The sequence below is a fragment of the Pelodiscus sinensis genome, chromosome 4 (assembly GCF_052426305.1).
Source record: "Pelodiscus sinensis isolate ZL-2025 chromosome 4, ASM5242630v1, whole genome shotgun sequence".
Lineage (NCBI taxonomy): Eukaryota > Metazoa > Chordata > Testudines > Trionychidae > Pelodiscus > Pelodiscus sinensis.
The window spans coordinates 43,192,251-43,206,362 of record NC_143055.1 but is presented as its reverse complement, the minus strand read 5'-3'; the positions used below and the strand labels follow the sequence as shown (position 1 = coordinate 43,206,362).

The 14,112-nt window shown below is 39.5% G+C and overlaps 1 protein-coding gene across 8 annotated transcripts in view; it reads right to left on the bottom strand.

Moving 5' to 3' along the window:
* Positions 1–315: 315 nt before the first annotated feature.
* KLHL5 (kelch like family member 5) overlaps positions 316–14,112 on the bottom strand; it is a 154,929-nt gene continuing 141,132 nt past the window's right edge. For 7 of the 8 annotated variants that reach the window (XM_075930569.2, XM_075930567.2, XM_025187964.3 and 4 more), the window contains 3 exons: positions 12,428–12,640; positions 3,582–3,753; positions 316–1,828 (listed from right to left, as the gene is read on the bottom strand). In XM_075930569.2, the coding sequence (XP_075786684.2) occupies positions 1,772–1,828; positions 3,582–3,753; positions 12,428–12,640 (442 nt within the window). In that variant the 3' untranslated portion in view covers positions 316–1,771. The remainder of the gene's footprint in view (positions 1,829–3,581; positions 3,754–12,427; positions 12,641–14,112) is intronic. The other variant, XM_075930564.2, reaches the window with a different exon arrangement.

Genomic DNA, 14,112 nt, shown 5'->3' with positions numbered 1-14,112 from the left:
TTTTGTTTATGAAGAACAATTCAAAATATTTAATAGAAACAGGAGATGCTTTTGTAACAACAGAAGTCCAGCATGATGAGTTTTAAAAAATAATGTAAAGCAGCTGAAATAAATCAGTTTTAAATGTACTAATCCAAAAATAAAATGTTTGTATTACAGATTGCACAAAAATAAGACACTAAACCACCAAATGGAAATTGTACTTAAAAAATATTTAAAACAATGACCACTGGTACACACTGAGAGATAAGCATTACACATTTCATCACGAAGTTTTACTGCTCAGTAATTGTTTTTAAAACAATAAATAATTCATTAAACATTAACATTGACATTTTTATTTAAAAATTACAAATGTATAAAGACTTTGGGTTTCAGACACTTTGAACTTACTTTCACAAACATTCAATGAGCCCACATCTTCACATTTTTCAATAGAAAAAGAAACACAATCATGTATTATATAGTTTGAAAACATATGAAACAAGGCACAGAAAAGCAAATGCCAAAAAACAAAAAAACTCTTTCACAAAACTTTCAGAGAACATTTGGAATGTCCACACAATTCTGTGTAATGAATTTATAACAATCAAACGAAAAAGTCAAATTATAAAGTACGTCAAAGGAAGTTCACTAAATAATTTAACTAATGGAGTCTGTTCCTGTGAGATACTATTACTTTTACACAAAGTGTTGATCATCCTTAACTGAGGGCACTTAAATCTGTCAGTCCTTCAAGATGCTATCTGTTGAAGTAACACTGTAGGAAAAAACAGCACAAGTGTTCCATTTCACTTATAAAAATGTATTCTTCAAATTAGTGCACATCCCCAATTTAAATACAATTTAAAAAATTATAGATAATTTTTAACCTTCATGTAATGGGATGCTTAGAAATTCCCAAAGCACCCATGTTAACTTCTGCTGGCTCACTTTTAATCACCCTTCACATCTCTCTCTCATTTTAAAAGGAAAAACTCTCAGAGAGTAGTTACAATCAAGTATAAATAATACGAGATGAAACTAAGTAAAGAAATGTAACACTGCATGTTAAATAAAACCTTTAAAAATCCAGAGTCTGTGGGATGTTGCATGACTCCTGCAGAAGTATTAAGTAGCAAATTTCTCTTGGCATAATAAAGACAATACTTAAAATAAGGCTTTGGTTAAATAAAAAGATTGCTAAACCTCAGTTATGATGAAAAAAGTGCAATATAGTCACCAAATAGATACCTTCATCTCCAAGGCAAGAAATAAGCCTGCCATTTACAACTGGTTTGCCTGTCTGCACTGAAAAATAACCTGCATAGCTGCAGCAAAACACATTCAGTACAGGCAAATTAAATATTTAGGGCCTGATCCTGCAACCTCTTTTCCCCTCTGAAATACGCTGGACTACTTCTTTGAATAAAATTACTCCCATACATGTCTGCAACATCAGGGTCCCTAATATGTAACATCCAATTATTTTAGAATAGACTTACTCAGTTTCTTAGCATTTTATAAGAAGAAAGTATTTGCTGGCAATCAACTGACTGCAGCACAATAGCTTACAAATACAGTTTTTGTACGTATATGGTAACATAAGAATTTTTTAAAAAGTGCTTATTCTTGGTTCATTAAAAATTGTTTAGCTGTATGCTATCTTAAAGCCCAAACACTTAGCTCTGTGGAAAATACACAGCACCTCTGTTTACTGATAACATATTCATTCATTGAGGAAAAATTAATAAGTATACGGGGGAGACTAGTATCTTCATATACAAAATTATTAGAGTTTTACTGTCACAACACATGCTCCAGCTCTTCCTAGGCACAATGGTGCAACCTAGAAGAAAAACAAAAACATGACTGATACATGGTATCTTTATAAAATAAATATAATCAACTTTAAAAAAAAAAGATGTATTTTCAAAACCAATAGTGCCCCACAATAGTTAAGGCTGTAATGTCATATTTCAGGTGTTTTGTGACATGGCTTTAAAAATTAACAAAAAGGGCTGAAACTTGACATAAAAATGTTCAATTAAGCAAGTAAATTTTCTTCTGAAGGATCAAATTCTGCTCTCTAAAGTTATGAACCCTGGCAAACAAGTACTCTGCATAGTAAAATATAAAATATCTATTTGAATTTTTTAAAATAAAGTATTTTTATTGTACTTTAAAGGTTTAGTAGATCCAAGAAAAGACATTGTGCACTGCAAATAGCCTTTATTGTGCAAGTCTTTTAATGCAACTTTTAACACAGCTCCTGATCACCTGGAAAATACTTCCAAGCAACACTCAGAGGTTTGTGCCTGAAGGAGAAAGTAGGGCAGGCTTGAAGTCTATTCACCAGATGCTCATATACCACAATGATGAGCATGGTATAAGTATCTCAATAAAAGAGATGCTGAGAAGAGTTTCTTAGGCAAATCAGATCAAACCTTGATAAGAAGGACCTAGTAACATGCAGTGTGAGAACTGTTCTTTAAAAATTTTATTTTGTTTTAAAAAGAAAACTAAAGGACAAGTTCTTGTACTTACTATTTTAATCTATTTTTTTAAACTTTGGTTTATCATATTGAACTATCCATCATCATCATCATCAACAACCACCACAGGCTCAATGCCCATTGGTATCTGATGCCTCCCTCACTATTTCCTTCCATCTTTCCCTGTCCAGTGCGGAGTGGCTTAGTTTCTGTAGACTAGCTCTGCACCAATCTACTATATCATCTACCCGTTCTCCTTGGGGTCTGTCTCTCCTATGTGGACCAAGAACTATGGATGCTGAATAATAACACAATCTTCTTGACACTTGCCAAGACTTTCAACTGTAGGAAAATGAGAGCTGAGGGGTAGAGCTCTGCAAATCTGTGGATATCTGCTTTATATCCATAGGTATCAGATGTGAATGCTGATATCCAAGACTCATTTTTGAAGATACGGACGTGGATAAAAATGTTGTATACAGAACCCTGCAAATTTACAGATATATGCTTTATATTTGGAGGTATCCTCTAGGGATGTAAAATTCCATTTAATTGGCTAACTAGTTAAATGTAATGTGGTCCCTCCGCTGCGGATAGGGGCTGCTCTGGCTGGGCTGAAGTATCCCTGACCGTGGCGCACCCGAGCCAGGCCTGCCGATAAGGGCTGTTTTGACTGGGCTGGAGCACCCTTGCCCAGGGTGGACCCCATGGAGCTGGCACAGCCCCATGCCTGTGGTGAGCGGGTAGCTGCTCCAGCCCATACCGGTTAATTGGAACTGTTAAGCGCTTATCGGTTAATCACTCACATCCCCTTAGCATCCACATCTGTGGACATTAATGCAGCTATCCATGGATTACTTTGGATCTGTTCAAGGCTATACTGATCGGTGCTCAGCACTTCTGAAAATCATGGAATTGATTTAGGCACCTCACTTTAAACTTTTATTTTGAAAATTTTGGTCTCTGTGTCTGTCTTCTGCTTCAGCTCTACTGTCTTGTAATCTCATTGTAGGCATGCACTTTATCTCTCTTCTTTATTTGAGAGCACAAAGCACACTTGACATCACTAAAATAAATACCACCTTATAATTTAAGTAGAAACTATACCTGGGTCCACTCATTGGTCTGGGGATCATAAGACTCTACTGTATTAAGATAGGTTTGCCCATCATAACCTCCAACAGCATACAACTTGTCACCAAGAAGACACACTCCCACTGCATCTCTGCTAATGCTCATTGAGGCCACTGCAGTCCACACATCTGTTTTTGGATCATACCTGAAAGAGAATTTTTGTAAAAGGCTAATATTACTGGTTATATTACTAGTTCCCTATAATTCCATTAATTAAAAATACAGAAATTGACTCTTTCAAGGTATTAGACTATCTAATGGAATCAGTAAAGGAGTATTTTCTCTTCAGGTGTGAAATTAAAAGTGTTTCTTACTTGTTTAAACCTTTCCCTTAAAAGCAGCATTTGGTTAATCATTTCACTGAGGCTGTACAGTCAGTACCAGGTACATTCACTAGATGCACACCTTCTGAATGGTCAAATACTGTACAGGTCCCATGATTTCAGTTGAAATATTTTACATTGTAGCACATCCAGAAGTGTAATGACAAGATTAAATGAATTTATTTACTGGATGGAAAAATACATGTAAAGTTGATTATTTCTGAAAGCATGAACAAAAATTCAAGTTATTAGAAAAACCCTCACCTTGTTACAAACAGAAGATTTCTAGTACTGCTAACAATAATGTACGCAATTTCATTTAGCAGCATATATGAATCATGTGTTAGAGTTATTTGAATTATGCTCTTGTAAAGTTTCTATTGTAAGCTAAATAGGAAAGGGTAAAGTAGAAAATCAATTAAGACACTTTAAATGGAAACAATTAAATCCTTTAAAATAGTTATTTAACAGTCCATGACTAGAACAAGCTTTTTGATAACTACCAGTTCACTTAAGTCCACAATCCTGAGAGCTGACCATGCAACTTTGCCCAAGACATATTTGGATTATATTTACCATGTTTATCTTTTCTAGCTTTTAAAAAATAGATACAATTTCTTTAAAAAATCTCTCTTTTATGACTGAACATACTCTGCTTTACAATCAAGTTCTTCTGCCCATTTATGTTAGACTATAGTGCTCACTTCAGCTCACAGACAGACAGAACTATTAAATCCCAAATTATATACTGAATAATGCAGTGTTTCTAAGGAGATTCATTGGACAAATAAGTTAACCAGTGCTTTTGAAATAACTATATAGAAAAAAGTTGACCTGGTATACAAGGCAAAACTTTTCTACGGCAATTTACAGAACTTTTCTGGCCATAAACTGATATCATTAGGATCACAAACACAATAATAGACAGGTGGTACACTGAAAAACCCTGAGTTTAACTTTGAGTCTAGAGTAAATTGGAGAATTTCGACAAGTTTATCTTTTAAGATCTTGTTTTTGACTCAATCTGCAAATGTCTTGCTTTGCGACAGGAAGACACAATGCCAAGAAAATAGAAACATAAATTTATTGAGGGAATCACATAAAGATGCTTTGAAGGCACAGGACTGTCAAAAGAAAATATTTTTTTAAAAAACAAATAGTCTAGTAGCACCTTAAAGACTAACAAAACATGTAGATGGAATCATGAGTTTTCGTGGGCACAACCCACTTCTTCAGATGACGGGCATACTAGAAGTCCAGATCCAAGAATAAATAAGGGAAAAGAGAAGGGGGGAGAAGAATAAAAGAGAAAAAAAGGGGGGGAGGAAAAAAGAAAGACAGTGAGTAAATAGTTCAAATAGTTACAAGAGGCTGATAAGAACAATTAACACCTCCATTGTTAGGTTGGTTGTGGAAGATAGTGTGCGAGCCAGCCAATATCCCGGTTCATACCATTTCCATAAGAACTAAACTTGTGAATGAAGTTAAGTTCCAACCCTTCTCTGTGTATTTGGCTTGTGGAATTGGCCTGAAACAAAATGGTGAGTTGGAGATACATTAATAAGTGTCCAGGCAGATTAAAGTGTTCTCCAACAGGTTTTTGTGTATTGCCTTTTTGGATATCTGATTTGTATCCAATTTATTCTTTCCCGTAGAGACTGTCCAGTTTGGCCAATATACATGACAGTGGGGCATTGCTGGCATTTGATGGCATAGATCACATTAGTGGAAGTGCAGTTAAATGAGCCTCTGATTTGGTGGCTGATGTGGTTGGATCCAATGATAAAATCGCTGGTGTAGATGTGTGGCCAGAGTTAGCACCAGGGCTGATTGCAGAGATGGGTTCCTGGATGATCATGATGGAGGTATGTTGTGTGGTTACTGGAAATAATTTGTTTGAGATTACGGGGTTGTCTGTAGGCAAGAACTGGCCTTTCCCCCAAGGACTCAGAGTGGGGGGTCATTTTCCAGGATAGGTTGTAGATTGTTGATAATGCATAGGAAGGGTTTAAGTTGTGGACTGTAGTAAGGACTAGTTGACTGTTCGATAAGCAAGTGCTTATCAGATAGTCAGTCGACTAATTGATTCCCCACCCTTGCTGCCTCTATCAGAGGCAACAATGGGGGTAAGACGGGGTACTTCAAAGAGCAGTGCCGCGGCCCATTTGTTTGCAGCTCGCGGTGCAGTTTGGGATTACACAGGGCTCAACATGCAGCCTGCAGGTGGGATCCTTTGAACATGGCCTCCAGTGGGAACCCGCTCCACAAGCGGAGTGAGCATTGAAAGACACAAGCAGACAGGCTGGCTGGAACAGATAGGTACAGGGTGTCGGTGTTTCTAGCCCCCAGGGAAGAGGTGCCAGAAGCGCTGGAACATTGTGGGAAGTGCTTTGTATTCATGTCTGACAGTGTGAAAGAAGCTATTTGCATATGAAGATATACCTATACCCAGGGCTCGCCGAGCCGAGCCCTACTCGCCAGCCGTGCTATCTGGCGTTCTGCGCATGCGCAGATCGCCCAAACCCAGATCTTCCGGGTTGTAATCTACTCGCCACAGGCGAGTAGATTACATAGATTGTCAAGCCCTGCCTATACCTATCTCATAGAGCTGGAAGGGACCTTGAGACGACATTGAGTCCAGTCCCCTGCCCTCACGACAGGACCAAGAACCATCCCTGACAGATTTGCCCCAGATCCCTAAATGGCCCCCTCGAAGATTGAATTCACAACCCTGGGTTTAGCAGGCCAATGCTCAAACCACTGAGCTATCCACTCCCCCCATGTATATATTTGGGATTACAAACGTAAGTGTAACCACGCTTAAGCTGCGGCCCTTGGAATGTGCTGTGAGTATCATTGTGACCCCCGTGGCTTCCAAAGTTGAGTAGCCCTGTTTTACTAACTTAACCAACCAACCAACCAACGGAGGTGCTAATGGTTCTTAACAGACTCCTGTAACTACTTGAACTATCTACTCACTATCTACGTTTTGTTGGTCCTTAGATTGCTGCTCGACTGATTGTTGTTTAAGTTTTATCTGCTCACTATTTCTCTTTTTATCTCCCCTGCCCGCTTCCCTTATTTATCCTTGGATCTGGACTCATTGTATTCCAGTCATCTGAAGAAGTGGGTTTTTCCCACGAAAGCTCATGATAACATCTACATGTTTTCAAGTATCAGAGAGGTAACCATGTTAGACTGAACCTGCATAAACAACGAGAAGTCCTGTGGCACCTTATGGACTAACAGATTTATTGGAGCATAAGATTTCGTGGGCAAATACCATCTGCCAAAGTGGGTCTTTGCCCATGAAAGCTTATGCTTCAATAAATCTTTGAGTCTATAAGGTGCCACAGGACTTCTTGTTATCTACATGTTTTGTTAGTCTTTAAAGTGCTACTAAACTAGTTGTTGTTTTAAGTTTTTCCTGTTACAGACTAACTCGTCTACCCCTCTGAAGTTCATGTGGAATGTTGGTGTAAAGAGCTTCTATGTCCATGGTGGCCAGGATGGTATTTTCAGGTACATTACTGATGTTTTGTAGTTTCTTCAGGAAGTCGGTGGTGTCTCAAAGGTAGCTAGGAGTGCTGATAGCATAGGGTCTGAGGAGAGAGTCAATATAGCCAGATAATCCTGTTGTAAGTGTGCCAATGCTTGAGATGATGGGTCATACGGGATTTCTAGGTTTGTGTATCTTGGGTAACAGACAGAAAACTCCTGGTTGGGGATCAGGGGTGGTGTTAGTATAAATTTGGTCCTGAGCAGCATCAGGGAGCTTCATAAGCAGTTATTTTTTTGGTATTCTTTGGTGGGATCACAGGAGAGAGACTTGTAGAATCTGGTGCTGGTGAGTTGTCTGGTCACCTCCTGTTCATAATCTGTTCTGTTCGTGATGACTACAGTGCCCCCTATATCAGCCTCTTTGGTTATGATGTTAGAATTGTTTTTGAGGCTGTGTATAGCATTCCATTCTGTATGACTGAGGTTATATGTTGCTGTTTGCTGATCATGTCAGCTCGAGCATGTTTGCAGAAGCAGTCAATGTAGAAGTCAAGATTCTCATTACGACCATTAGTAGGGGTCCTTCCTCTTGTGGGACTGGCAGGGGGGGAGTAGCAAGGTCAGTGTGTTGTACATCGGTGTGTTGGAAATATTCCTTTAGACAGAGGCAGTGAAAAAAGGCTTCCAGATCTCCACAGAACTGAATCATATTCGTAGGAGTGGTGGGGCAGAAGGAGAGTCATCGTGATAGGACAGATTTCTTGGTTGGCCAAGAGAGTGGTTGGATAGGTTGACAATGTTGCTAAGTGAGTTGAAAGTATCGGGAATGAGAGATCTTGAGGTGTATAGGAGTTTGGATAGTTTATTGTCCCTTGTATTCTGAAGGGAGACAAAGTGATCCTTGTAGGTGGTTTGTTGAATTTTAGTAAAGTCTGGAAAGATGAAGCGTGTGTGGAAGCTTGTTTTTTTATGTCAGTTTCTAATGTTGAGAGCTCCTCCTTGATTTTCTTCTGTTTGTTCTATAGAATGCTGATAAGGTAGTGGTTCCTGAGTTTCTTTGTGAGAGTGTGGCATAATCTCAGGCTGTAGTCTGTGGGATATGTAGATTGCAATGGATTTTTCACCCTTAGTCCCTTAGATATGATGTTCATCTGTTTGCACTTAGAAAGGAAAATGATGTCTGTTTGGATCTATGCGAGTTTCTTTGTGTAGTTGATGGATTTCCACTCCATACAGCTGAATGCAGTGTCTTGCTTATTCAAAAGCTTCAGAGGGGTAGCTGAGTTAGTCTGTAACAGGAAAAACTTAAAAAACCACAAATAGTCTAGGAGCACCTTAAAGGCTAACAAAACACGTAGATGGTATCATGAGCTTTTGTGGGCACAACCCACTTCTTCAGGTGACAGGAAGTATTAGAAGTCCAGATCCAATAAGGGAAGGGAAAAGGGGGGAGACGGAAAAAAAGAGAAAAAAGGAGGGGGAGGAAAAAGGAGAGACAGTGAGTAGATAGTTCAAATAGTTACAAGAGGCTGATAAGAACAAAAATATATTGCTCGCTAAGAAGGTATCTAAAACGGTGAAAGTGTTTGGGAGATGGAATTGGTGTTGATTTCTTTGCATGAGATACAAAAATATTACGAAAAGGCAGTGTGAAGTTACAGCAAAGAAGAGACTGGTAGCCTCCTGGAAGCAGAACATTTTGAAGGGATCAAAATCTTGGGGAAGAAGCTGGCTCCCATTGTGATTTTTTTTTTTGTTGCTAGTGTTGAACACAGTTCACGGTGCAGATTAAAAAAAAAATAATCAACACCAATTCCATCTCCCAAACACTTTCACCGTTTTAGATACCTTCTTAGCGAGCAATATATTTTTGTTCTTATCAGCCTCTTGTAACTATTTGAACTATCTACTCACTGTCTCTCTTTTTTCCTCCCGCTCCTGTTTAGGGTAAGACAGCCCTGCCAGGGGTGGGACTGGGAGAAGCAGAGCCACACCTAAGAGGAGCTGCCAGCACTGGGTGCTGGCTCCTGGAAGTGGAGGCACTACAGTCTTCTAACTTGGTTGTCACTGTTCTCAGGAGTAGAGTCCTGCACATCAGTGGATACCAGTTTCTATCTGTAGATATCTGCATCTGCGGATAGATAGTTGTATCTGCCCAGGGTTCTAAGTATGACAGTGTGTTGTAGCAGGAAAAAGTTCAGCTGGCTTAGTAGGCCAGAAACCGAGACCTAGAGAAATATCACTAATCTAAAGAAAATATGTGAGGGTATGTCTACACTACCCCGCTAGTTCGAACTAGCAGGGGTAATGTAGTCATCCGCAGTTGCAAATGAAGCCCGGGATTTGAATTTCCCGGGCTTCATTTGCATGAAGCTGGCTGGCGCTATTTTTAAATGCCGGCTAGTTCGAACCCCGTGCCGCGCGGCTACACGCGGCACGGAGTAGCTAGTTCGGATTAGAAGCCGCGTGTAGCCGCGCGGCACGGGGTTCGAACTAGCCGGCATTTAAAAATGGCGCCGGCCGGCTTCATGCAAATGAAGCCCGGAAAATTCAAATCCCAGGCTTCATTTGCAACTGCGGATGACTACATTACCCCCGCTAGTTCGAACTAGCGGGGTAGTGTAGACATACCCTGATTGTTCAATATAAAATTTTAAATACATTAAAAGGAAGAGGAAGACCAAGGACAGGGTAGGCCCACTACTTAGTGAGGAGGGAGAAGCAGTAACAGGGAACTTGGAAATGGCGGAGATGCTCAATGACTTCTTTGTTTCGGTCTTCACCGAGAAGTCTGGAGGTGTGCCTAACGTAGTGAATACAAGCAGAGAGAGGGTAAGTTTAGAAGATAGGATACACAAAGAACAAGTTAAAAATCACTTAGGAAAGTTAGATGTCAGCAAGTCACCAGGTCCTGATGAAATGCATCCCAGGATACTCAAGGAGCTGATAGAGGAGGTATCTGAGCCTTTAGCTATGATCTTTGAAAAATCATGGCAGACAGGGGAGATTCCAGAAGACTGGAAAAGGGCAAATATTGTGCCCATCTATAAAAAGGGGAATAAGAACAACCCAGGAAACTACAGACCGGTCAGTTTAACATCTGTCCCAGGGAAGATAATGGAGCAGGTATTAAGGAAATCATATGCAAACACTTGGAAGGTAATAAAGTGATAGGGAATAGCCAGCATGGGTTTGTGAAGAACAAGTCATGCCAAACTAATCTGATAGCTTTCTTTGATAAGATAACGAGCCTTGTGGATAAGGGAGAAGCGGTGGATGTCATATACCTAGACTTTAGTAAGGCATTTGATACGGTCTCGCATGATATTCTTATTGATAAACTAGGCAAATATAACTTAGATAGGGCCACGATAAGGTGGGTGCATAATTGGCTGGATAACAGTAGTCAGAGAGTTGTTGTTAACGGTTCTAAATCCTGCTGGAAAGGGATAACAAGTGGAGTTCCTCAAGGGTCTGTTTTGGGACCCGTACTGTTCAATATCTTCATCAATGATGTAGATATTGGGATAGAGAGTACGCTTATTAAGTTTGCAGATGATACCAAACTGGGTGGGGTTGCAACTTCTTTGGAGGATAGGGACATAATTCAAAATGACCTTAGCAAGTTAGAGAAATGGTCAGAGATAAACAGGATGAGGTTTAATAAAGAGAAATGCAAAGTGCTCCACTTAGGAAGGAACAATCAGTTCCATACATACAAGATGGGAAGCGACTGTCTAGGAAGGAGCATGGCGGAAAGGGATCTAGGGGTCATAGTGGACCACAAGTTGAATATGAGTCAACAGTGTGATGCTGTTGCAAAAAAAGCAAATATGATTCTAGGTTGTATCAACAGGTGTGTTGTAAGCAAAAGTCGTGAAGTCATTCTGCCGCTCTACTCTGCACTAGTTAGGCCTCAGCTGGAGTACTGTGTCCAGTTCTGGGTGCCACATTTCAAGAAAGATGTGGAGAAATTGGAAAGGGTACAGAGAAGAGCGACAAGAATGATTAAAGGTTTAGAGAACATGACCTATGAAGCCAGGTTTCATGAACTGGGCTTGTTTAGTTTGGAAAAAAGAAGATTAAGGGGGGACATGATAGCGGTTTTCAAATATCTAAAAGGGTGTCCCAAGGAGGAAGGAGAAAATTTGTTCCTCTTGGTTTCTGAGGACAGGACAAGGAGTAATCGGCTTAAAGTGCAGCAGGGGAGGTTTAGATTGGACATTAGGAAAAAATTCCTAACTGTCAGGGTGGTCAAATACTGGAATAAATTGCCAAGGGAGGTGGTGGAATCTCCCTCTCTGGAGATATTTAAGAACAGGTTAGATAGACATCTGTCAGGGATGGTGTAGACGGAGCTTGGTCCTGCCTTGAGGGCGGGGGGCTGGACTCGATGACCTCTTGAGGTCCCTTCCAGTCCTATTATTCTATGATTCTACTGTAATTGTCACTTGTTTGATGAGCCCTGTATAAATCACATCTAGTTCTGCCTTTTGTAAGTAATGCAATCACCTGAAACTTGTTCTAATAATAATGTCATATTAATCCATTTCAACAATGATTGCATTACTTTTGAAGATGCACATACTTGATTTTCCCATAAAGTCAAGGGGAGGCAGGAAAGCGGTGACATTAAAGGACTGGTAGAAACTGAATAGTAACTTATTTTAAAATTACCTTGTGAATGGAGAAAGTTCTATTCTTTGTTTAAGGCTAATTTGGTGAAACACTCATGTGTTAATCAAGACGCTTATACATTTTTTCTGAAAATGAAGTCTGAACCCTTCAATGAGGTTTTTAGTAACCAAGATAATTTTTCTGGATAAAGTGCAATAAGATGGTATTTTTATTCTATTTGTATTTTGATTACATGATATGTGTCTACATATTTACTAGTAGTAACATTTTATTACCATGTTAATAGGGTCCTATTACAGCTCTTCGTGAAAATCATGCCACATTTTTTCACTAGCACTATTTTCATCTAAATATTACCTTTCCACACAATCTGATAGTCTGGATGTCAAGTTTGATGCTGGAGCATCATGACCACCAATAGCATACAGGAATCCATTCCAAGTAGTTACTCCCACACCTCCTCTTCTCTTTGACATTTGAGCACACAGAGTCCATTTATTAGTATGAGGATCAAAACATTCTACAGATTTGAGACAAGAACTTCCATCACGACCACCAACTGCATAGAGCCTGTAAAAAAAGAAACCAACTGAACCCATATAATAAATGTTAGAGTAATAGTATTTCCTCATATCTAGAGACATTTTTACACATAGTTTTTCAGGAAAATAAATCACCTAGAACGAATGTTACATTTTTCTCCACCCCTTCAAAAAGAGAAACAGATAATGATCTGGGATTAAGAAGATGGCTTTATTCAAATGGTATTTTTGATATAATGATTATATTTAATAATATTCAATTTATCTGACTCACTTTCCACAGTTCTAGTCTTCATGACTGTTTTTTGCCTTTTGTCCTACATATTGTTATGATCCTAAGTTTTTTTTTCTGTAACATTTATTTTTTCAAACTTTTATAGTAAAAGCCCATTTTAACCGGTCCTAAGATAAAAATAAAAGCTTCAGGGGGTAGTCAAGTTAGTCTATTACAGAAAAAACAACAACAAATGGTCTGGTAGCACTTTATAGACTAACAAAATATGTAGATGGTATCATTAAAATAAAAGTTTACCTCTGTTCCAAATAGCATAAATAATGATTTCAGTAAAAATTGAATAACTATGTTTTATTTCAAATGTTTGAAATGCAAAGGATCATGGCTAAAGATTCTCAAATTTGTCAAGAAAAAACAGTTACTTACCTTCGTAACTGTTGTTCTTCAAGATGTGTTGCTCATGTCCATTCCATGTAGATGTGCAAACACTGTGTGCATGCATTGTTGGAAGTTTTTTCCCTTAGCAGCACCCGTTGGGCTAGCAGGGGAGCCCCCTGGAGTGGCACCACTATATCAACTAATATATACCCCTGCTGGCCCTCCACCTCCTCAGTTCCTTCTTACTGGACTACTCCAAAGAAGGGGAGGCGTGCAGGATTTGGAATGGACATGAGCAATACATCTAGAAGAATAACAGTTACAAAGATAAGTAACCATCTTTTCTTCTTCAAGTAATTGCTCATGTCCATTCCATATAGGTGGTTCCAAAGCAGAAACCCTAGGAGGTGGGATCAGAGTTCTAACCTTGAACTGAGCAGAGGACAGCCATACCCAAGGCTGCTTTCTCCCTAGCCTTGTGGGCCAGCGCATAATGATTGGCAAAAGTGTGGACTGAAGACCATGTGGCAGCTCTGCAGATGTCTATGATCAGGACCTGGAGGAGGCCTAGGCCCTAGTGGAGTGGGCCGTGAGGGGAAGAGCTGGTATCCCAGCCAGCCTATAGCACTCCTTGATACAGGATGTAATCCACGAGGAAATCCTCTGTGCAGAGACCAGCTGCCCCTTCAGTCGTTCTGCAGTTGCTACAAAGAGCTGTGGAGACCTACAGAAGGGCTTTGTTCTTTCTAAATAAAAGGCTAAGGCTCTCCTAACATCTAACATATGCAGCATCTGTTCCTTGCCCGAAACATGGGGATTTGGGTAAAAATCAGGAGAAATATGTCCTGAGACACATGAAAGTGAGAGACCACCTTCGGAAGGAAGGA